Here is a 24,620-nt window from a genome sequence, read left to right as displayed (position 1 = left end):
CTCAAGGACTCCTCCCTGGCCGGGGTCCTGCACCGGTGATGCCGGGCAGCTCTCTGGCCGCCCGCTCCAGCCACTCACCCAGCCGGCTGGCCACCAATGTCCTCAAGCGTGGGGGCATGGCAAAATTCATTGCCAGGCGAGGCACCACAACCGCCCGGGTGCCTCTCCCCTTCCCGCCCTCCCCTCTGGCTTTCTGTGCAGGGGGTCCCGCAGCCTCCCCTGGCCTTTGCGGCACCCTCCATCACCAGGGGTTGCAGTAATTTGAGGTAATTTGAAGTTTTTCCACTGCGGAAGTGGGAGCGATGCCACGCTGTGTTTTATCGCACATCTTCTGCAAAGACCCCCCATCCCAGCTGCTGATGAGCTTCCCACATATAGGTCCCCCTCTTGACAGGCTCCGTGGCTGCACGTGTCACGCTTTACGTGCCTGTGATGGGGTTTCTGGGTTTTAACTGCTCTGCCGAAACAGCTCAGCCCCACGTAATGCTGCAGAAAGCCATTTTCTAGGCTCAAAGTGACAGCCAACACCCTGCCACCAGTTTCCCTCTGCTCTCTGTGGGACAAATGTAAAGAGACGAGCACTGCTGCTATTGTGCACTTTATTTCTATAGGTCCTCTTGGCGAGGATCCCAAAGCACTTTTCGGACAGTCTGCGTGTTGTTTCCAGGTTATGGGTGGTGACGCTGATAGCGGATGGAACGACTTGCTCGGGGACAGACGGACACCCATGCAGGAGCTGGAAGCAGAACTCCAACCGACTCCTAAGCTGCTGCTCAAACTTGAGTCAAGCTTCTGCTGGGATGACTGTAAGCCGGATTGCGTGGCGATGTGCATTCCCTGCTCATGTCAGGGCTATTAAAGAGAAATCGCTGCGTCATCAAAGACAAGCCGATGTCCCATCAAGGGCCAAAATACCAGTTACCTTCACCCACAGAACCTTGCTTACAGCTTTGGGTACGGGACCTGAGCTCTGCACAGTGCAAGGAGAGGAAAAACAAACAAAGAAAAGCCCCCCAGCCGAGCGGGGAAAAGAACAGAGTAAGCGAGGAGCCAGCAGAGCATGACTCCCAAGCCCCCCAGGGAGGGAACCCTGTGAGTGCAGCCAGGGGGAGGATGGTTTGGCAGCTCAGTTCGGGGCAGCACCTCCCCAGCCCCCACAGACACCAAACAGAACGAGTCACCGACACAGAGAGGGAAGAAAGGCGAGACGCGGGCGCCTAGGCACACACACGCACACACGCTGCAACACGGTGGGGTGAAACATTGACATTTATATCGAAATATGCACTAACAGAGTGAGCTCTACCAGCCGATGCATTTTTGCCAAAGCAGAATGACAATTTTTTTTGTCCCGGGGAAGGAAGGTTCGGGGCGGTGAGCAGTGAGAGGGCAGTACCTGCGGGCAGGCGGCGCAGAGGGAGGGCACGACCTCCTTTCACGCACGGTACGGGCTTTCCTCCTCGCAGGTTCCATCCTGCGGTCGTCCTCCCGTTCCCCCAGCAAGTCACCAAAGACTCTTTCTGTCCTTTCCCATCTTTTGTTTTTTCTCTCTGCTGTGATAAACCTGCAACTGGCAACGCTCACACAGAGAAGATGGCCGGCTCCAGCACAGAGCTGTCAAATGCGGCCGGGTTGTTGACAGTGGGAGAAGCCCCACAGGGCCGGCTCCTTTCCAGCCAACCCTTAACAACGACAGGGTTCCCGCTGGCCAGCCGGGGGGAGCCCAGCCCCAACCCCAGGGGACATCGGTCACCCAGAGCCGGAACTGAAGCGTTTCTACGCCTCCTGCGACGAGGCACTTGGTTTTTAGTATGAAATCAGCAAGGAGGGAGAACCCCAAAACCTCGCAGCTGTGAGTGGGGCAGCTTCTTACTAGGCAGCGACGAGCAGAGCAAAGTCTGAGTGGAGGGGAAGCCGTCCTTGCTTTCGTTACGCAGTGCCAGCAGTCCCCGAGGGGGTTAGGGGGGCAGAGAAGGAGGGCCATGAGCACTGAACCAAGCATAGAGCACAGCACCTCAGCAAGCCAAGCCTAAGCAGAGCTGGCCCTAGTCACGCTGCCGAAGGCTCAGCACCCCGCCAAGAGGGGCTGACTCACAGCTAAGCACAGCCTCAGCCGCTGAGTTGAGAAGGCAGAGCTTTTTTCTGGAGAGCACATTCCTGGTTAGCATCTCTCGAGCCAAACGCAGCGACAGCAGGGAGGGAAGCAGGGATGATGCGTAGATTAAACTAGCATGCTGCCTTTTTGCACAAGCCTAGAAACCCGAAAAGCTCAGAGGGAGCGGAACGTGTTCTATCCCATCTCCCTAAGGGGTGCCTAGGGGGTGGGAGAAGCCCTTTCCCCAGGAATCCTCCACTGCAGCGTATTTGTAACACTTGATTTTCCCACTCTCCCTTGCCCCAGCTTCTCCAGCCAGCATCTTATCAGCAGCACGAGCAACCCTCCCTTAAAGCCCGTCCTGCAAGGCAGCAGAGCTCCAGAGCAAGCCTCAGGAAGCAGTGCATCCCTAGTCAGGTTCGTGGGGGCAGGACCATACTCCCTCCTCTACCGCAGCACTCCGAAACTTCCTACTTCTGATCCTGGCAAGCGGAACGGTTCATCTTTCCTTCATCTGTGTGTAGATCACATATACTGGAAACAAAACACACACTATGCATGCAATCCAGGCAGAAATCCTGCTACGATCAAGTCTACAGGAAGAGGGGAACGTAGCGGGGACAGTAAAGTATTCCTTAATGCTAGGTTATAGACTGCATTCAACACCAGCACCCTTCATTATAAAAAAGGGCAGACAGACTATATATACAGTACCTACGTACTTTGTTGCAGCAGGGCACAGCAAGCAGCCCAGACACCTAAACACCCCTGGTTCGGAACATGGTATGAAGTGCCCGCTAAGAAGCTATCTGTTCCTCTCTGGTTTACCGGCCAGGATGAGCGTGCCTGACCGCAGAGCCCACTTAGGTGAGAAGTAGGGCAGAGAGCTGCGCTGGCAGCTCTCGGCCAGCTACCAGGGCGCGAACCACAGCGAGGTCTGCACAGCACTGCCGCGCTCCGACTCCGGCAGGTAAGCCGAGGAGAAACAGACTTTCTTTAGAAGTGTTTTCTTTGCAAGTAGAGTTATCTATTCAACTAGGGCTCTGCCTTTTGGGTCCAAACCAGTTTCTTTCTGAACAAGACAACCTTTCCCTTCTAAATGAAAGGCTGTTTTCCTACCATGGTTAGTAGACTACAACCGGCCCTTGTAACAAAAAAAACCAAACCAAACCCCCTCCTAGTCGCAGCCCCGGTAGGAGGGCACCTGCCCCTCCAGCTCCCTTGGCTAGAGGCGAGGAGCAGCATCTGGGGCAGGAAAAGCTATGCCTTGACTTCACGTTTTACTCTAAGAGGCCATAGTTGCTCGAATAAAATGTTTATACACGTAAAACAGAAGCGATAAAGAAATATACACCTTGGAATCTGTAAAGCTTCAGACTGATTTAGGCCTTGCAGACAGGGGCTATTCATATGGGCTTCCTTTAGACAAAAAAGGAGGTAACAGTCATACTTAAAAAAAAAAAAAAACAAAACAACCAAGAACAATGAACGGCACCGCAAAGAGCCCTGTGGCACAGGCATCTCAGAGGAATGAAACGTTGGTTCTAGACTAGCAAGGAAGTGACCGCCTTGCGTAGCGTTTACTGGGCAATTAAAATCCTAAACCAAGCAACTGTTAAAAGCCAGCAACACGACACGCAGACAGGAGCAGAGAACAGGACAGCCAGCAGCACCAGAACGAGACTGCCCCCGGGGAAAGCTATGTGGGAGGAGGAAAGGTGCCCCGGCTATCAGGCATGGTGAAAGAAGCACAAGAACCAGCACCTGGGAGTGGTACAGCAGTTCGGTTAACTGTTTGTTTCTTTACATTTCTGAATTCCAGTTTCATGCTGCTTCAGAAAGGAGTGAGAAAGCAACACGTGTCACTTACCCCCCCCCCCCCCCCCCCCCCAAAAAAAGAAACAATCCCCAAAACTTTCAATGGTGGGACCGAGTTTGGAAAAATGCATCTGTTCTGGCTTTTGCAAGTGGAATGTGATTCTTGTTCACAGGCTAATACACAGAGCACAATCCCTACAGCCAGGACCAGTGAGGCAGGGGGTGTGCGCGGGCTGTCAGAGACAGGCTACAAGGGTTCTAGGACAACCACAGAGCAACAAGACATGAGAGGGGCACAGAGTGACAGTCCTGTTCTCAGTTTAAATGAGGAATGATTTAAAAGTAAAACTCTTCTTCAGCTAATTTCCTCCTGCAATAAAACCAACCAAGCCGGCCCTCATATGTACAAGACCAGTTAAACATTAGCCTTCCCCCTCAAAACACTAGGTATGAACATCCGGTAACATTCTACAATGGAAAGTGCTTTAAGAAAGAAGGATTCTGTAGTGCCAGTGACAGAACTGATCTGATGGGCTGGATGATGCTGTTAACGCTGACATCAGCTACTCAGGCCAGGGCAGCTCGTTTCTCCTCGGGGGTCTCCTCCAGCAGCTGCATGATCAGTTCATGGAGGGGTTTGCAGATCTTTGCATAGCCCCCTCCCGTCAGGTGCAGGAAATCAAACATGTCGTGGTACGAGATGGTGCCGTCCGAGTGCACGAAGCCGACGTCCACGTCCAGAAGCTGGACATTGGGCAGTTTGGGGAGCGAGGCTTTTAGCAGATGGTTCACCTTGGCATTCTTCTGCCGCAGCGGGTTTGGCTTCTCTCCACGAGGTAGCAGGCCCTGGCACAAGGAGGAGGTAAAAAAAGAGCTTCATATGACTGCAACGGCCTAACAATGCCTGCCTTCCCTTCCAATCAGGCGACCTTTCAAGACTTAGATGTCTGTCAAGGGGAGCTCATCCCTTGAATCAGATTTTGTCTGTTCAGACCTAATCTGAAATGCAACTGAAGGCGCCAGATGAGCTGTAAGCACAGCTGGCAAGGCACCCGCTTTCTTTTGTCTTTTTTTTTTTTTTTTTTAAAAATGTATCACTTTGTGCTCTTTCTGTGCACTTTCAGTGCTGTACTGAATGCCATTACCCAGCTTCTCAACAAGAGCGGCACCAGCTAAGCTGCCGAGGCAAGAAACCAACTAGGATTTCCAGTGCTGGCTCTGATCCGGGCACCTATGTTCCCCTCACAGGACTTCTTCCACGCCATTTCTAAGTGGGACAGCAATGCCACTAATGGGAACGATCACAGCTGCCTCTGGAGGGGCCGAAAGGATGACTTCTACAAAGCCAGGTGAACAAGGGGAGGCACGCAGAAAGCAGAAGCTAGATAAAGCACCTGCCCTCCCCGCTAACGATCAGTAACTCCCAGTAGCGCAGAGGCACGGTACAGAGAACACGGGGCTTCCTCCGACCGGTTGGTTTTCCCAGTGCTCCAAGAAACGTACCAGTACAATAACTTTGGCCTGTGGCTGCTGGCTGTTTATCAGGCGCACAATCGCCTCGATGCCACCTGCTACTTCTTCTGCTGTGTTTTCATGATTATTTGTTCCAACCCAAACAACAATGACCTACAAGGAGAAAAAAATGTTGGCAACTTTGTCACAACAAGTTGTAATAGGCTTGCTGACCCTGAAAACCCTCTGTACACATCACCTGCGACCAGCAAGCTAAGTGAAGAGTCAGGCTTAAGGCTAAACTCAAGACTGCAAGAGGTCTTCAGCTGTCAGTTGTGCTGATTTCTGCAGAGTGCCTTATGAGCTTCTGCTTTGGCCCTCAGGACAGATGAAGAACTGCCACTACGGAAGCTTTTCTGGACAGCCTAAGAGACGCCTGAGCCCACCCCATCTTGGCCAATGTTCCTGCAGGAGCCTATGCTGGTCAAAAAGAGGGTAACATAGAGTTATACAGTATAGAGTAAGCTCCTTCGGGGCAGGGAAAATGGTACAGCTCCACTTTTTGCTTGAAAAGATTGTAAGCCCGAGTACGAGCTCCGCTGCCTCCCTCCCTGGGGTACGTGTGGCGTAACAGCAACTTGGTGCACTGTTCGCTGCTGTCAGTACAGCCACTCGCAATTGGGCTGCAACTGTAGGTGCAGGCTGGGAAACTGCTCTTCACCACACATCCTGAAAACCTTTGCTACCGCTTATCAAATACTTCCCCATCCTCTTCTAGAGGCTGAGAACACACCTTGGGCCTGAGGGACAGACTGCAACTCCAAACTACACCTAGCTACGGTAAATCGTAGGCCGGATCGACGTTTTTGCTAGGACTGGGAGGTCATCTCTGTTTACTGATGACGTCCTCTGATTTGCACATTCAGCAGTGTAAAGCCCATCTAGGAGACGTGCAGCTCTGTTCCCAAACAATTCTGGGTCGGCCACATGCATTTCTACACCTGACGCACACTCAACCAACGGCTGCTCAAACAAAAAGCTCTGCTAACAGTAACGGCTCACTCAGTTCTGCAGCGCTTGAGCGCTGAAGTCTCCTCTAAGTCAACGCAGGGCTGCCAGATTTGGTTTTCTGCTTATACCTTCGGTTTAATGTTCTCCAGTTCACCGTTCTTCAGTCTCCATAGAACATGTCCCGTGGTGTCTCCGCCAATCCCAAAATTCAGTGCATGAAGTGGTGAGAAGAGCTCTCGCCATATCTGCAATCAGAAATCAATTTGCTATTTCAGAGCAGCATCCTGGTGGTGAATGAAAGATACTACACAGACAACCAATGTCTTCAAGGACGCTAAAAGTAGCCAGGAGACTTCCTCCGAAAACTCCCTTCCATAAAGGGCATTTAAACACAGGACTGGGCTTTACTCGGAGGTCCTGAAGAGATGGAGCTACTGATGTTCAAGCACTCAGTCCCGGCACAAAGGAAGGGGAAGTTCCCTCGAGCAGCTATTTGCCCAACTCCTCAGAGACAGAGGGTGCTGGATCTGTTGCAGAGCACCGTGTCCCCAGATTCCCAAAGTACAGGGCAGCTGAAGAAAGTGTCTATGACCTGAAGGAATCCTTTTCATCAACAGGGAACAAAACTAGAAAAAATGGAAGCAGCTTTTGCATAATAAAGCTGCTCTGTCACCACCGCGGCAGAGCAGCAGAACGCTGCTTTGCCCCAATGGAGTTTTAGAGAAAAGCCAGAGTGCTGATGCCTGTAGCACCCCAGGTGCTAAGGGGTTAAACGTGTTCTGCCCACGCAAGGTACACCCACAGAGATGTTGAAGGGGGTTTGGAAATCAGGAGGCGGTCAGTAACGGCTTCAGAGAAAGACTGCAGAGAAAGACTGTGTGTGGCTTGGCAAGGCTTTGTACAAGCACTGGGAAGTTAAGGAAGCAGGGCAGAATAAACCGGAAAGGATGGCAGAAAAATTGGAACAGCAGAAATTGTCGGTGTTACATGTCACTATCAGTTACCCGATTTGGGAGAGAACCAATCTAATTCCTATAACCCCACCATCCTCCTTTCTTTAACTTTACCTCATACTGCTGTAGTAACTGCACCATGGAGTCACCCACGAAGAGCACATCGGGCTCCTTGTCTTTGCAGTCCAAGACAAACCTATTGTGCTGGTTAAAGAAAGCAGTAAGGTAAGCTCCACCTGACAGTTCCTTGTTGGCATGGCTGCTGCAGGATGGAAAGAGACGGTTGCCCGGCCGGTTTCCCCTGCTGCCGAACCGTGCTGTTCCTTCCAACACCCTTCTCTGCGTTAAGCCGTCAACCCCTGGATGCTCCTCCCAACTACCCCAACCCCCACAACAGCCTCGGTTCCAGTAGGACCAGCATCGCATCTACTCTACGCACTACACACACGTCAGCCATGAGCCTGTCAGACGCCCGTTAGATTCAGCGACTACCAAAGAGAGAAATGAACTTAGTTAGTCGCTGCAGCGAGTGTCCTCTGGCTATTTCTCCCAGCCTAGGAGAAAGTGTTGCAGCAAGGGACGGGCACGCCAGGCACTTAGCCACTGCTAGTTTTAGCTTCACCACTCCCTGGCACAGCGACACGCTGGAAAGTGCTGCTCCGCGCTCTGTTTGACAAAGGGGTTGGTGATTTCTGCCTGCTAAGGGGCTGACGGGGATATTTTCTGAAACAGTTTTGCAGGGCAGCTTTTCAGGTCATGCAACGAGGCTGCTTTTCACCTTGATTCATCATTACAAGACAGACATGTACTGGCAGCCAGCCGGCAGGGCTGCCGCCCCCTCAGGGTCAGCACTTGCCCATCAGACCCCCCCCCCCAGCCAAGAAGCCTTACCTGTGACATCCACCTGTCATCTCCCTGAATATCTTCGGCGGCATGTGGCACTGCTGCCGGGTTGGCGTCCCCCTGGCTCATTCTGTTCCTGCGGAGAGAACGCGTCAGATGAGCTCCTTGCAGCAGCCTAGCTGGCTGGCTGGGAACCGCTGCACTTCCCGGCATTCCCCACGGACAACTGACGCCCGCTCCTACGTGCGGTGACTTCTGGCCGATGACGGAACGCATTTTCCTCCACGCCAGACCCGCTCCACAGCCTTCTACCGACTAGGCAGTGGAGGCAGGTGAGCACAACATACCGTAAAAACCCACGGAAAAAGCTCATTTCCAAGGACGCCCTGCAGAAGCGCACCTCTGCTACGCAGAGCTTTGCCGGCGTGATCCTAACGGCTCATGGCCGGAGGATTAGCCCCTCTTAGTATCGAGATTCCCAGCTTATGGCCACTGAGCTCCGCGGTTCAGCAGGATTAGCTGGCTCCGGGGAAGAGCGCATCACGCCGGCCTCGATCCCGAAGGATCTACACCAGGAAGCGAACGGGGATGCCTCCGGCTACGGCCCCGGGCAAGCCCCAGATCCGGCCCTTCCTCCCGAAGCCGGTCCGTGCCGGCCAGGAGCGGCGGCCCCGGGCTGAACAGGGAGGGGCGGAGGGGGGAGGGAGGCCGGGGCCCAGCTCCTCCTCGGCGGGAGCCGCAGGTTGGGAGGCAGCGCCCGCGCCCAGGTGCCAATCATGGCGGGGCCGAGTTTATAAGGACAGCTTCCCGCCACCGCCGCCCCCGCTCTGCCGGAGGGGGCTCCTCCTCCTCCCCGCCGCTTCGGGCGGTCTCTCCCCGCTGGGGGAGGCGACCCGGCTCCCTCCTCCCGCCCCCCCTCAGCCGCCGGCCCAGCCCAGCCCCGCAGCCCTGCTCCAACCCCACCGCGGGGCGCGGCCCAGGCCTCCCCGCTCCGCCCCCGGCGCGGCTGGGCCGCTGCCCTTGCCCTTGCCCTTGCCCTTGCCCGGTCCCGGTCCCGGTCCCGGCCCCCCCTCTTCGCCCCGGGCACTCACGGCGGCTGCGGCTCCCCCCGCGACTCCATGGCGCTCTCGGGCGGGCGCCTCCCTCCCCTCGGCCCCGGCTGCCACCGCGCCTGCGCCGCCGCCGCTTCCGCTTCCGCCGCTGACAGCCCGCCAACCGCCGTTCGCCCATCCCCCTCCGGCCCGCTCCGCTTCCGGCCGCGCAGCCGGAAGTTCCGCCCAGGCGCTCCTGCCGGCCTGGCCCCTAGGCGGCGCCTGGCCGCGGCGGCCTCGCCGTGACGTCATCCTCCCGGCCGTGACGTCCGCGGCCGTCATTCCCCCGTCGCAAGGCGAGGCGAGGCGTGGTCTTTGGGGCCGTGCCGTCCCCCGCCAACCTCGGGGCGGGGGGCGGAGGGGAGGGGAGAGGAGGGGCTCTATCGGTCCCCGGTGTTACCGGCGCCTCCCGCCCTCCACGCGGGGGCGCCCTGCCCGGCCCCGCCCCGGCCCCGCCCCGCCGCCAATGAGGAGCCGCCGGCGGGCGGTGACGCGCGGGCGCGTCAGGGCGGCGCTGGCGTCACGGCCCCGCCCCCTCCCCCGGGGTTGCCATGGCAGCCGCCCGCCCTCCTCCCTCCCCCCGCCCCCCCCCCCGCGGATGAGCTCACGCGGTGCCGCAGCCCCGAGGGGGGGGGGGGGTTTGCTCCTCGCAACAAGATGGCGGCGGCGGCTGCAGCGGCGGCGGCGGCGAGCGGAGCGGGGGGGCCCCCTCCGGCCCCGCGGCTGCCCCCGGCCCCGCCGCCCCCGCGGCCCCCCGGCCCCGCCCGCATCGGCTACTACGAGATCGAGCGGACCATCGGCAAGGGCAACTTCGCCGTCGTCAAGCTGGCCACCCACCTGGTGACCCGGGCCAAGGTGAGGGGCCCGCCGGGCCGCGGGCCGGCCTCTTCCCGCCTTCCCTTTCCCCTTCCCGTCCCGCCGCCGGGGCAGCGGCTCTCCCCGGCCGGGCCCCCGGCCCCGCGGCTCGGTGTGGGGCCGCCGGGACGGAGGAGAGCGCTGCCCGCCCCGCCGGGGCGGCTGAGCAGCCGCGGAAAACGGCGTTTGTGGCGTCAGCGCCGGTCTGGCGGGCGGGGGCAGAGCCGGGGCAGCTGTCAGCGCGGCCTTCGCCGCGGTCACCACCGGCGGGGCGGCGGGGCGGTGAGCGGGACTGGCCGCCGGCCCGTCGTGTCCCCCCCACCGCCTCCCGGAGCCCCCGTTTCTCACCGGCGGGGCCCGCCGCGAACTCTGTCTCTGTCGGTCTGCTCTCGCCCGGCTCAATATGGAGGTGGAACGACCGGCTGCTTTGTGAGCCCGGGGATGCCATCTGACGTAGAGGGCAACACCGCCGGCCCCGGCGGGCGGGCGGAGGGTTTTCGGCAACCGATTCTCCCCCAGCCTCCGGGGGCCGTGCAGCAGACCGTGAGGAGTAAGACGAGAAAGGGGCTGCCCCGGGGAGCGGTTCTAGGGCACAGGCATCCCCGGGTACGGCCTGCCTTCCCGGGCCAGTGGCCTCGCCTGCTCCCTGAGCCCTTGGAAGATCCGTGAGGAAGAAAGGGACCGCTGCCACAGTCGCGATTTTGCCTGTTATGCCGTCCTCTCTGAGGGGAGTTTTCTTGCTGCATATGCCGGCGCAGGCTGCCGGCGGCAATAATACCGAAGTCTTCTCCAGAAACTGTTGCAGGATGAAAACTGGGACGGAAACAAAAGCGGGGATGGGAAGGCAGCGGGGAGCAGGGACGAGCCCTGGCTAAGCCCCACTCGCCCGTGCGGCTGCCCTGCCCTCAGCCACCGTAGTAGCACCTCGGATGCGCTGCTGATGGAGGCCGTGAACACGGTTTCGGCCCGTGTGCTTTAGCTGTCCTCCTGAACATTACGAGAGTCGTGTTGCATTGAAGCACTAGTAGAAATCCAAAGTTACGGTCATCTGCTGAAACTCCAGATTTTTGGCCCAGATAACTAAGTAAAATTAAAGTCAGGGGCTATGTAAACGTCGGTTGCTTAACGCCTCCTGGACAGTCCTTTTCAGAATCGGGTTATATTTGCCTGTCTTGTATAAGCTGACGTCTGTTCCTGTGCCTTCAAGCGCTGGATGCTGCAGCTTAACCTGCACTTCAGCTGCTGTGGTTCCATGCAGGGCTTGGCCGTTGGTTTCCCCATTAGGAAGCCGAACTTGGCTGATAGAAGCGGGAGCGATAAGTTCAGGTGCTTCAGATGCAGGACACCGATCTTCCTGAGTGGAGATCGCTCCTGCAGCTAGAAGTTGTGTTCCTGTTTTCAGCCTCCCTATTGAGCCCAGGTTTCTTTTGAGCAGTGCTAACTCTGAGGTTTGCAAGATAGTGAGGCGGAGGGACCGTCTTTTGCATGGGAATAGTCGATGTCTCTGAAGGATGGCAAAACGCAGGCATGCTTTGTCTGGAAATCCTGTTCAACATTGGCAGGGCCAAGGCTGGCTTTTACGCCTTGCTGACGGATGATAGAAGAGGATGCGAAGCTTGATAAAACTCCTGCTTTGCTAAATAGCAGTTGGCGCTCATCTCTACCGCCGTGAGGTGGCTGAGGGTAGTTTGTTGGCTTTAGGAAGCTCTTTTCCGAGAGGATGGTGGGTTTAGTAGTTGCCTCCACCATGCAGCCTAGGTGGAGCGTGTGCAAGTTACTACAGTGGCGGGTTTGGTGCGCTTGCACGTCTTCCTGCGCTGCTGCGTGGAGGAAATGCAATCCCTCTGAAGTCCGAGCACTCTCCGAGGCCGGGGAAATACCTGTGCTGGAACAACTGCCATCTGTTCGGCTGTGCTGCTCGGTGCCTGGAAGGCTGAGCTGGAATGGCTTGGAGCTGAAACTTGACCTGGAAGCTTTCTCAGCTCTGAGGTCAGGTTTCCTTTCAAATCCCAGCCTGTGATGAGGGGTGCGAGCAAATGGATCGGTTTTTGCCTGCAAACCCTGGGTGCTGTTGTTTCAGTACTTTTCCTTCACTGATGGGGCTGTGGCTACTGACTCGGGGAGAGGAGCTACTTGCTTCGAGCTCTGGGACTCAGGAGGTTAGAGGGGAGGTATCAACGTAAAATGCGTTGGAAAGGGTGAGCCTGTATGGGAAGGCTTTTCTGAATGGCAGCGGGGATGCAAACTAATGCTACCGAGAGCTCATTTTCATCACGGTAGTACTTTTAACACTTCGACTTAGTGGAAACGACTTAAAAGAAAGGAAAGCCTTGGCAAAAGTGGTCCCATCGGGTGATCTGAACAAATTCTTTGATCGCGAAACGCAACCGTAGTCCAGTTGCTGAGTGTGCTGGCAGCCTCTTCCAGAGGTGATCTCTTCCAGTAGTAGCTGCGCGGAAGAATGGGGCAGCATTCAAATATAGCCACCAAATCCCTGCACAAACTTGACCCCGTGTCACATTCTCTTAGAGAAAAGCTGGTTTGCGCGTCACGGCCCCTCCTTGGGAACCGCGCTCGTCCGTCTCGAAAGGAATTCCAGTGCGAACGTCTGCATAAGCTGGAAAACATATTGTACCCTGTCCGTGTAGACCTTTTCACGAAGGTGGAAGTCGTAACGACGTAGGCTGGTGTTCATTGCTGTGCCTGCATTTAAAGTGGGTCTGTTGGTGGGGCGCTGGAGTCTGTTTTCCTTTCCTGTGGACATTTACCAGGTCAAGTGGACTTTGACACGACATTGGAAGATAACAGCTTGAGCGTCCCTGGCTTGCGTCCCCTTTTCCCTAAAAAAGAAAAGCAGGGAATAGTTTGGTGCCTGTTCTTGTGTGGAAGGACTGGGATTTCTCTAGCCGTTTTGAAATCGAGGACTGCGTTTATTTACAGAGAGAAGGAGAGCGTGTGCTGTGTGCGCCTGGCTCTAATGGTCCGGCACATATTGCTGACGCAGAACATTGCCGTTTACATATAACTGAATTTCACAAGTTGAATGTGGGTCAGCAGTGTTGGGGACACTAACGAAAGGGAATGTTAATCATCCTAAAGGGCAGGAGGCCTGTATTCATACTTGTCTCTGCTGGAACTGATGAAATAGAAGGGAACAGTCAACAATTTACGTGTTGACCAAGCCAGCAATTTACATTCAGTCCCTGGCTATGCAAAGTTAGAATACTGAGCTCTGTAAGAGCGCGCCTTTCTGATAGCTGGGCAGGAACTGGAGCTGCTTCTCTGACTTGGATTAACGGGGCACCTGCAGGGATATCTTGCAGCATCTCTCCCTTTCTGTTGCCTGCCTTCTGTCCCCCTTTCCTTTGTCTCATCTTTCACAAGAAACCCTGCCTTTTCACTGTGCTAAAAATCTTCCGAGTGACCTACCGAATGAATTGTTTTCCACGCAATTGCCATTTCTAAATCATCCACTTCATTAGAATTGCAGCTTGGTTCAGACATGGGAGTTGTTTTTAATGCTGCCTTTTTTCATAAGGGATGGTCGGTGAGTGTTGACAGAGGACTTTGCGAATGCACCATGGAGCACATGCCTTGTGGTCCCGTGCTCTTTGCATGTTGCATTTCAGTCTTCAGGAGCTGTTGGGGGTGAGGAGGGAGGAGAGGGACTGCTATGGCTGCTCTGCCACGCTGAAAGCTCGCTCTGCCCTTCTCCCCTTCCACTAGCTAGAGCACGACGGGAGACCCAGCCAGACTGCGGAGCGTACCTGCCACAGTTGAGCTGCCCCTCTGATGTTGCAAGTAATATGTTATTGTAAACATTAAGCCTTCCCTCATTCTGTGTTGCATTGCACGTACTGAGCATTGCGTTGGGAGATGAGCATTAATTTTTGCCTCCATTTTTCTTGTGAAGCGGAGGTCAGAATTCACAGTCCTGGAAGAAGATGGCTACCTCCCAAGTCCAGGGATCTTTCTGCCCTGCTGTCTTGACGTCTTCCAGGCTGGTTGTCCGCTTAGTTTTGAGGTCCTGAGTATTTTACATAACAGCTAGGTAACAGGCAAAGATAGGAGCCAGTCTGACTAATTGCATGTAATGGCGTGCTGTTCTAGGGGCTACCTGGCTTTGTTTTATTGGATAGTAACCCAAAACTATGGTGCTTTAATTCCTGGCAGAACGTAGCCCTCCTCCTACCATCACAACCACAATTGGAGAAAGGCTAGAATTAGGCCGACTTTTTTTCTAGGTTTTTAAGGAGCTGAGCCTTTTCTGGAGAATGGGAGGCATCTCTGCTTTTGCTTGGAGAGGATGTTTCCTTCCACGAGAGAACCGGCTTAGTTTCTGTGGTTTGTCTTTAGGCAAGTTGGAGTCGTCAGCAGCACAAATTTTGCGCTGGAATTCTTCGAGCTGGGCACTGTGGCACTTAAAACCAAGATAAAACTCCAGCTGGTAGACTTTACTGGTAACTGGGCTTTGCTGCTCTGGAAGGAATTGGGCTCGATTTGGCATGCTTTGGTTGCTGAATGCGGGAGGCTCAAGAAGCCGTGACGACTTGCCTGGATTTCTCTCTCCTCGAATGCGAAGCGCTCTCAGCCCAGCGGGTGGAAAAGTCTTGGCGGCTGCTTGGTCCTGCTCTTCCCTACCTCTGACATGCAGCAACAAGGCGTGTGGCTACGGGATGATCACAGATCGCTTCCTTCAGTCAGCACACCGAGTGCGATAATCTCCAAGTAGGCTGCATGCCGGTATGCTGTGATTCATCGTCCTTGTGTCAAATGGAAGTTGTTCAATACTGGTGCTGCGCATTTCGTGATGAGCCGTGCAAGGGTCACGCGTGGTCACCTTGTTTTAATCGTTTTCCTCTTCCGTGTTTGTTGCCACTTCACCTGTCCTGCTTCTTATTTCTCTGGGCTGTAAGAAAGGCTGATGGTCATGTGTCGCTAGTTCCTCAGGCATCTATTATACCGCTGCTCACATGGCCTCTGTTCTCACCATTTGTGTGCTGCAGAAGAGCTGTATTTTAGTTCTCGTTCAGTGGGGAGATTTAGTAGAAGACTAAAAGCTAGAAATGGACATTGGCTAAGCATAGTTGCCACGGTGGGGATAAGAGGGAATATTTCTTGAAACCTCACAGAGGCATTACCTGTATCAACTGCAGGCTGAAGTACTGACATATGTTTCACGACAACATTTTTCTTGCTGCAGCAAGTAACTTACGATTACCAAGAGATTATTGCAAGAGCACGATTAAATTTGAGACAAGGCTGCTTCTGGATGAGTCTTAACAATGCAAACAGGTAGAAATGGGGCCAGGAGAGCGAGCTGACAGGGGCCACAGTCCTGCGGGGGCGGGTTGAATGAATGGGCCTATGGCACCTATCCTGCATTGAGCCTTTTCGGGCAGGGGGAGTAGTCTAAAAGAGCCAAGATAATTACTCTCTACTTCTCATCTGTGTTGCCATTAGCTTAATTGGGGAGTGAGTCGGGTACATCTTTTGTACCTCTCCAGCCTGGCCACCTACCATCCAGTATCCCTTCCTCCCAAGTGTTTGCTGTGCCGGAGCTTTGGGGCTGCTACAGCAGGAGACGAGGCGAAGCTGTGGGAGCAAAACAAATGCCAGTCAACAGGGCGATGGTATCTTTGGGCAGGTTACACAAATTGCCCCAGTAGGGGAAAGTAGTCACTGCTGACGGGAGCAGGAAGAGGAATGGCTGTGATGTAAGAAGGGATCGGTTTCTCTTTTCTTGGTAGACACCTTGCAGAGGTTTTGTGAGTGCTGCATAGGCCTAATTAGGGTTCCTAAAGCCTGTATTCTCATTTGTGTTTGAAGGAGGAATCGCGTTAGAAGGAAATAAGGAAATAGCAGTACGTTGCTGGGAGACTGGGCTCCTTGGCTATTAGGTATTTTCACAGAGAAGCAGCAGCTAAACTCCTTTTTCCCCACGTGCTCTCTCACTGGGTCATGTGTCAGCCTTGTGCAATTGCTATAGAAATCTGCTAGCCTGAGCAGCTCGCCCCTTCTTGCTCTTGTCAAGATGATTGCATAATGACGGTATGTTTTTTCCCCCATGAAAGCAAAGCTTTAGGACATTGCTCCAGTGTTGTCAGCCGAGTAGAGGTTACAGTTTGTAGTGGAAGTTCTCCCTGCCTGAAGAGATTCTTGTGTCAATAGTGACTTCCCCTCATGAGTGTGATGGGTGCTGTCGTCTGTTGGTCCTGCTGTCGTCTTTTGGTCCCACTGTCATCCGCACGGCGCAAGCAAGATGCTGCCTTCAGCTGTCATACGTGAGCAAGGGTTAAACTGACTCAAGTGTCTCCCTTTGGAGCTTGCGCGGGTTTAAGTAGAGCAATTTGGAAATTCTCTAGTTAAGCCATTGTACTCGCTCATTACAGACAGGGCCTTTCTGCTGATCCCAGTCCAGGGGTTTAATATGCTGCATTAACACTTAAATGAAGAAACCGCTGAAGGCTGATTCATTATTAGTCATTATGTGTCTTTTTCTAGTAACTCTGACCCCAAGCCTCTATAGTTAGGGCTAAACCTCGCCCTCTCTGTTAAATGGCCATCAAAGGGGTTCCATAAAAAGGGAATTATGCGGCTTCAGCCAAGTTTCAAAGTAGTCGAATCATACTAACCCACACAAACAAACTCCCACACCCAGTGGAACTGACACGTTGTGCTCAAAAATAGCACAGCGTTTGCCTGCGTCTGTGGGGGGAGCCGAGCTGAGCTTTGCTCTGCTCATCAGCAGCAAGAGGATGGGCAGGAGGTCCTGGGGCAGCCCAAGCATCTGCCACCAAGGTGGATCTCACTGGGAGCCTGTGGCTTTCCCGTGAGGTTCGGTGGCATACCTTGCCAGACGTTACCTTGAAGTGTTTCATTCTTGCAGAGTGCATGTCCCGATTACACTGAAACATTGTTGTTGCTTCTGGTTATCCTGGTGGCCTCTGCATCCAGTGTTGGGGACAATGACCAGCCTGGGCAGCTGCCGTTTGGGTATGGAGTTCTCATAACATTGAAGAACCGTGGAAAAGATGTGGTCCTTGCATAGGAGAGGTGCGTGCAGAGTGACTCCAGCCTCCCTCCGTGTGAGGTGTGGAACTTCACTGTGGGGAAGCGGGCTTAAGCCTGTAGTTTGTGGCTGTGGTAGCTTTGATTATTGATATAACTTGGCTACCATATGCGGGTGGTGAGAGTGCAGATACTCTTCCTGAAAGTGTTTTGGTCATTAAAGGTTCGAAAAGAAATCAGAGGTATAAATACAAATGTTGGTTTCGTGCCTCATAGCTGAGCTGCGTAAAGGTATTCACACTCGGTGTCATGCGGAGTGGCTGTTGTGTGGGCAAGTTTGTGAAGGCTGTCATAGGGGAATGCTTCGCTGGGAGAACCTCCGCACAGGAATCGGGGAGTTGGAGTTCCCAAGAATCCATATGAAGGAGCTGGTGGGCAGGCGCCATGGGAGAATAAAGTGGGGAGGCGGATGTCCCTACAAAATGCTCTTCTGGCGCGGTGAAAGGTGCAGCTGAAGTGGGATGTGTTTCACCTGGCTGTGGATATGAAAACCTGGGGTCGGCCGGTGGGAGAAGGAGGCTTGTCAGGAGGGCGATTTGGCACACCCTAAAACAGGTCAGCTGAGCTGCGGAGCGAAACTGCCCATTTCTTTCCAGTGATTGGAGTGGGAGCCTGGCGTGCCTGACTTCCCAAAGCAAGGCAGCTGAATCCTGCCTCGGCCATCTAAATAGGGCATGCTCACAGAAGCAATCTGTGTGCATTGAGTTGTTGTCTTGATTTGCAGATGGACAAAGTGACTGGCCTAAATTTTGGTAATGTGTAATGCAGAAGATGACTGTGTTATTGACAGTCCAATTTAGTGTTTTCACCTTAGTGCACTATCTCCTTGGTGTCTGCTACTTTCATGTATGGTTTGGCAATTGGAAGCTCTGCCTTCAACTTCTTAAAGTATCTGATGCAGTTACAGTACATTAATTATCGAGTTTTGAAGATTGTTTAGAAGAAAAGGAGTCTCTGTAGGGTATCAGCATGCGACTGCGGGCCCGGAGCTGGAGGCTAGAGTGGTTTGACAGAGAGCCAGGCACAGGACGACTGTCAGAGCTCCATTAGGAGAACACACGCCTCGGTGCTACTGGGAATAAAAGAGAATGTGGGGCTGCGGCAGCAGATTAAAGTATTTCAATTAAAGTCTGGATTTGGAGGCTGCGTACGTCTGCTGCCTTTCAGCAAACAGATGGATGTTTTGTGTCTCCTTCCAACAACTTTTAAAATACTGTTAGTCCTATTGGAGGTAGTTTTGAATGAGACTGACCCAGTGCAGTGCTTTCAAGGCTGAGAAGGTGCACATGGATTTCTGCGACGGAAGGTGAGACAAACCTTTTTTAAGGTTTTTCCTTAGCTGAACAAGTCTCTCGCGACTTGCGCTCGCTCCTTGGCTGATGTGGACTTCCAGCTCTATTGCTTCCTGGGTAGCCTCTTCGCGTGCATAGACCGTATGTGCGGAAATACGCGTGTAACATGTATAGAGGCGTAATAGTGACAGGCGTGCGAAAGAACCATGGCCATCGCTCTGCGGGCACAGGGGGGCTTTTTAAGGCTCAGGGATCTGCTGTTGTTTAGCCTGAAGTGTTTCTGAATTTTTTTGCCTCCGTTCAGGCTCATCAGGTAGTTCCAGGTGTGTTTCTGGCCCCTCTTGGGGGACAGTGTCTTTGGAGCCCTAAGGCTTCTTGCTGACAGGCAAAGGCAGCTGCGTTGAAGCTGATGAGGCTTCACCTAAAAACTAAGTGTAGCATCTCACAACATCCAAGTCATCTTAGTGGAAGGAATAAGCTGACAAGCTAGATGTAATTGTGAGTGAAGTCTGATCAGACAACACACTGAATTGTGGCTGTGAGCTGAATTTGAAGCCAGTTCCCATCTGTGGGATGGAAGGATACGGTCTGTTGAGGTATTGTGCTGCTGTTGAAGGCTCGCAGGATTCTGGAGTGGTGTGGGTGCTCAGGTTACCCTTGCTAGGGTGGTGTGTGTGCATCCAAGGGGAGGTAGGCTTAGCTGTTTAGATCTTCCAGGACACAGGCTGTGTTATAATGAAAGTGGAGAAATTAGGTGGAAAAATGCCTCTCATCATCTGTGTATCTAAACTCTCACAAAGACACTTGTCTGTGCTTTCCTTTAGCTAGCAATGCTTTCACTGTGTGTTTTTTCACCTCTCCGCTGTCTCTTCAGGAAAGCTTTCATGCATACCTTTGCCGTGAGTCCTGGGATTGCTACTGCCTTGTAGGTAGAACAGTCTGGGCAGTTGCCAGCTAAACTACCAAGCTACATTACCAGCCAGGCTCGGCTGTCTAAATCTTGAAATCTCCGCTCTGAGTTTGTGCACTACCTGATGTCCAACCTGGTCCATATTTACCTTTGTGCTGAAATAATCACTGCCATAGAAAGGTGTTTGCCTTTTGGTCAGTTACTGTGACAGTGTCACCGTGTATCTGCGCTTCCTAGATTTTAGTTCAAGCTCAGTAGCACTGGCAGCAACTGAAGATGAAAAGTATTTGTCATTGTACTTAGTCTTTCCTCTCTAGATGTGCTTGTAGGAAATCCTTGGGCTATAATCTTGCAAGTGGCTCTGTCAAGGTTATCAGCTAGAGTGGAGTGCCACTGACAGATAGGGCTCCTGGCAGTATGCACGGCATCTCCCGGCCGAGGCTGCTCCTGACTGCAGCTAAAGTGAATGCTGCCTGCTTATGCTGGCCCTGCCGCTCAACGGAGCCCTGCGGGCTGCTGCAGGGAATTGTTCGGGCCTCTCCACTGCCTCGGAACATGGAAAGGATAATGTGCTGCTTGATTTACGGTAGGTTTTCTCTTTACCAGGTGGCCAGAAGACAATAGGGTTCTTTTGTGGGAAGCTTCTGTTGTATCTAGTATCTTCTGCATCCCCGAGGCTGGTAACAGCTGTAGCTGGTTTCAGCAGTTTTCGAGGTCGTAGGGCTTCCCCCCTGCTCCCCCCAGTAAGACTGATTATTATATAGCTTAGCTTGTACTACTATTTTTTTTTTTTTGCACGTGCAAATGTACCATTAAACAAACAGGATCGTTACCCAGTAGCCATTAAGGAATATGTTCTTAGCTGTACAAAGCCCATCTATGTTCTTGCATCTCAAGCATTTTGATGCAGTGAGATGGTTGTCAGTTCTACAGCCACTGTTTGTTTTCAAGTGCAATCTCATTGGAAACCAATAAAAATAATTCTGTTTCATTCTGTCTGCAAGCATTTTACTATTTGGCTTCCGCAGAGATAGTTTTTCATCTGAGCTGCTTTGAGAAGTGTAAGATAAAAAAAACCAAAGACTTTTCCTTTCTGCTGGTTGGTTCAGCTGTTTTATATTGGAAACAAAATACAGAGTTGGTGGAGGAGAAGGGAATCACGGTAGCTACATCCACAAGGTTGCTGCGGTGTGGGTGGTCTGTGCCCGCTGCCCTGGCAGAGTTGCCGGGGACGTGTGTTTCCCACAGCAGCTGAGGTGCATGGGGAAACCTATGCTTAGTCAGAACAAAATACTAATATTTTTTCAGCCAAGTTGAGACTCCCATTACACAGTAAAAAGACAAGTGAAGACTGACTATAGGTATTTTCCCACTCAGTAGGCGCTTCTGCACTTTCTGAGTCATTTGCTAGACAATGTGGGCCTTAATCGCTACTTTCCATTGTTTGTGTGTGTGTGCGCGCTGTTGGTCCCGGTTTGGTACCGTGGACAGAGCTGGATCGTCGTTTTCACTTACCATGGAGACAGTCGGGTATGAAGTTAGTTCCTTCATGTGAGCTCAAAGGAAAATATGGTGGTTCAGAAATTGCAGTATGGGATTTGAGACTGTACCACCTCTTTTTAGGACAAGGGTGGGATGCAGCCCCTAATTATGAGGGTCATTCAATTGTCTAGTTCCTTTTGATAAATTTTCAGAGACCTGGAAAACCCATGTGTTGTCCTGTACTGGTGAGTTTCCTGGAGAAACACACCTCTTAGTCCATCTTCTTTGGTGGCAGCGGTCACTCTTGTGTGCTCTGCTCCGCATCCGATGACAGCAAGACAAGCAGTTCTGAAAAAATGTTTTGGAAGATGTGCTGGTAGAGCTCATGGAACAACCTCAGGTTTGTACCAAGTATTGTCTTTGGGAAAACTTCAGCTGAGAATCTTAGAGCTGCTTGAGAACATAGGGAAACTCATCGTCCTTTGTATGCAAATACTGTTTGCTTTTTTCCTCGGGACACGAGGTTGGTGGGTGACTCTTGCAAGAGACTGTAGAAATGTAAGGGATTTACTGGCTGTGCTTCGATGTCTCCAGGAGGATAGGGAAGCAGCTGTTAGTATTTCTTTCTAAAACATGTTGTGGGAAATGGCAGGCCTAAAATTCATGTTTGGTTTGAGGATGTCAACATGCTTTGCTCTGTGAGCAGAATTGCATATTCTGCGTTGCAGATCAAGGTTTAGAAAAATCCCGCTTTGTTTCAGCGATCAGAGCCCTTGCATCTTGCCAGTTGGTGCAGGAACGGAAGCTGATGTGAGAGCATGTGTGACAGCAGGGACTCGGCGCTCCAAGGTTGGCCGTCAGGTTGTCCTAAGAGTGGGATTATCCGTTGTTGCAATCAAAATTGGGACAGACATGCATATTTCTCTTCTAGAGCAGCACTTTTGGATGATGATCAAATTTCTTGAATTGTTGTAGGGCTTGATGATGCAAGATAAACTTGTAGGATGCAAGATAAACTCTGCAAAAGTATATCAAATCTTGCATGTCCTGAGAAAACACGAATGGAGTACCTAAGCCATCCTGATATGGATGAGGCAGGAGAGATTTTAATTAATAGAGGTATAACTAAAGTTGCCTTGAAAAACTCTGTTGGCGGAGTGACCGGGCAAGGACAGCACATAGCTGAATCCATTCTTCATTTGTGTGGCTGGTGGTGGTGGGGTTCCTTGTCGCCGTACTGACGAGCAGCGAGGTGCAAAGCATCAGTAGTTTGTAGTGCAGCAGGAAATTAGTGGGAAAACTAAATGTGTCAGAGCTTTCACCATGGCAACAAAGCCCAGCTTGCAGCACAGGGAGACAAAAGCAGGTCAGGTCTGCGCGTAGCAAGGTGGGAGCCTTCTCGAGGCTGTATGCCTGTGCGTCTCCAAAACCTGCCCCTTAATTCCTGGGCAAGAAAAGCTGCCTTTGCTGTAAAGGGCTGGTAAGGTGATGATGAACTTTAGGATTTGGCATCGGGGATTGGAAGTGAGTTCTGCTGATCTCATTCTTGCTTCAGCAAAGTGTCTGACTTGCTTTTTACAGGCTGCAGAGGATGGGAATGTTTTATAAACTCCAAACAGTCATTCAGATTGTTTACCTTTCCTTGATAATTGTTTGTAAATAACAGAGAGTGGTTGTAAGACTACTTTGTACGGCAGCGCCCAATTTAGTTGCTTAATTCTTGGGCTCTTTCTCTTGGATTTGTAAACAGTCCACAGGTTGCACTAGCACCCCGTCGCGTTCTGATGGCATGCCATCAGTTTGTTCATCTGTCTTCTCATTCCCTGTGTTGCAGCATTTTGAGCTCTTCAGTGAGGGCAGCAAGAAGAGGGTTGAGTGGCTCTGACATCATCAGTGACACATGGAAGAGCTGTCTCTGCTTCTGTCCTCCCTGACAGTGTCGCTTGACACAACTTCTCCCCACATGGTTTGGCCATCCCTAGCCAGGCCCCAGGTTGCGGTGGAATAAATGGCAGCGGGCTCCAAACGATGCTGCTGTGGTGCTGCTGCTCAGAAGTTATTTTCCGCATAATTGAGCGGGATATTAAAAGGTTTATGGTTTACAGTTACAGGCGTTGCTCAGGCCGGAGGAGCGTCGAAATTGATACGGCAGTTACTGCCGGGCTCGTCACGGGTTGTGACTCTCACATGCTTCGTGAGACAAAAGTGGAAGTCGCTGGAGGAATGCCACCAGCAAGGCGAGCGGGGCGGGCACGGGCTTGCATCTGAGCCAGGCGCTGCTGCAGCTCTGGAGGAGCAGGGGACGAGATGCTGGGCAGGCAGTCCTGCACCCGCCTGTCGCGAGCCCTTCAGAGGGCGAACAAAGAAATTGCAGTTGGGCTGTCAGTTTTGCAGAGCACAAATGTTAAAAGGAAAAAAAGCAACTTAACAAGTGCAATGAGAGCAAGAATGTTTTATAAAATTTGCTTATCCCTGTTGTCTTCTCTTTGAATTTGTCCTCAAGGCAAGAACTGCGGCTGAAGTAGGGTTTGTCTCTCTATAGTGCCACATTTTACCAGTCTGCTTTACATTTTCTACTCTTTGGCCTCATAGCATTAGAATTGACTTAACTGTCTCATTGTAGACGAAAGATGTAGTCTTTCCCTGAACATCATTTACAGTCACATTTAATAAATATATACTCCTGTACTTGGCCGAAAGCTTCTCTTTCAGCGACGGCTTGGAGCTGTGCGAGGAGCGCTGCCTTGCGCTGTGCCTGGAGCAGCCTGGTTGTAATGGCGCGTCCTGCCACGACGTGCAGCAGTGACCAGGTCTGGGCGTCTCGGCCCTCGGCGGGGAAACGCCGCTTCCTGGCGGATTTGCATCCCAAGCCCTAAGTCAGCAGTTTGGGGTTTTGTGTGGTAGGGTGCCCTGGCTTGTTTGAGTGAGTCATCATTCAAATAGTCACCAGAGCAAATGTGCTTGTCCAAACAAGAGGAGCTCCACAGAGGCACCCAAGCAGTCTCTTTTAAAGCCAGCTATGTGTCTCTCACTCAGGTAAACAGCAGAACGCTTTTTGTTTTACCACATGTAGGTCTCCAAACTCGAAAACCTGACACATTAGTCTGGGTGATAAGACCGCCTTTCTTGCTGCTTGAAACAAAGCTTGCTTCCTGTCATCCGAATTCGGGTCCTATCAAGTTGGAGGGAAAAGTGATTTGGCCTGAGCAGATGTGTTTTCTTTGCTGGGTCCCAGAACAAAGGCTGCTCTGCGGAGACTCTCCCATGGTGCTGCTTCCTTTGCACAGGCAGAAGCCTGAGCTGTGCCACCTGAGTTGTTCGTGGCAAAATTCAGTGCCTGGGATGCTCCAGTTGTTAATTATACTAGGAAGATCAACTCTCGATTAAGATTGCTCTTTATTTTTTGCTAGGCTTTGTTTTCCTTCTGTTAAATGCGTTTCAAGATCTTGAACAGCAATTCCAGTTTTCTGGTTTTACCCTTTGGTTTCAGTCTCCTTTGCACAGAAAAGGGCGCAAGTGGCTCTGCAAGAATGGCGTGTGTTTTTAGGAGGCTTGTTTGTACTGAGCTGTGTCTTCAGCTCGCCGTTTTCAGACTCTCCTGCGCTGCTAATTCATGCCTTGGGTAAGAACAGTTTATGATGTGTGACTTCAGTGAGTCACCTGATAAGAAGTCGGAGGCAGCGTCAGCCACGCCAACCTGCAGACGTTCCAAGCCCCTGCTCACACCACCGTGCAATACACCTGGCC

General features: G+C 52.5%; 2 protein-coding genes across 4 annotated transcripts in view; one reads left to right on the top strand and one right to left on the bottom strand.

The window, feature by feature from the left end:
• Nucleotides 1–582: 582 nt before the first annotated feature.
• On the bottom strand, nt 583–10,119 carry PAFAH1B2 (platelet activating factor acetylhydrolase 1b catalytic subunit 2). 2 transcript variants are annotated; one of them, XM_030022383.1, is made up of 6 exons: nt 10,101–10,119; nt 8,221–8,308; nt 7,444–7,533; nt 6,505–6,621; nt 5,417–5,539; nt 583–4,759 (listed from the first exon to the last, which is right to left on the bottom strand). In XM_030022383.1, exons 2-6 carry the CDS (start codon nt 8,299–8,301, stop codon nt 4,481–4,483), a joined length of 690 nt encoding a protein of 229 aa, XP_029878243.1. In that variant the 5' UTR covers nt 8,302–8,308; nt 10,101–10,119; the 3' UTR covers nt 583–4,480. The 2 variants fall into 2 exon arrangements, with proteins under 2 accessions (XP_029878243.1, XP_029878241.1); XM_030022381.1 differs by lacking the exon at nt 10,101–10,119 and adding an exon at nt 9,264–9,388.
• Nucleotides 9,947–24,620, top strand: part of SIK3 (SIK family kinase 3) — a 92,235-nt gene continuing 77,561 nt past the window's right edge. The window contains exon 1 of one of the 2 annotated variants that reach the window (XM_030022371.2): nt 9,947–10,118. The gene's annotated coding sequence lies outside the window, so the exon portion shown is untranslated. The remainder of the gene's footprint in view (nt 10,119–24,620) is intronic. The other variant, XM_030022372.2, reaches the window with a different exon arrangement.

This window comes from Aquila chrysaetos, chromosome 8, assembly GCF_900496995.4.
Source record: "Aquila chrysaetos chrysaetos chromosome 8, bAquChr1.4, whole genome shotgun sequence".
NCBI classification, from domain to species: Eukaryota; Metazoa; Chordata; class Aves; order Accipitriformes; family Accipitridae; genus Aquila; species Aquila chrysaetos.
The sequence above is the reverse complement of the archived record's forward strand: the minus strand, read 5'-3'. Positions and strand labels throughout refer to the sequence as shown.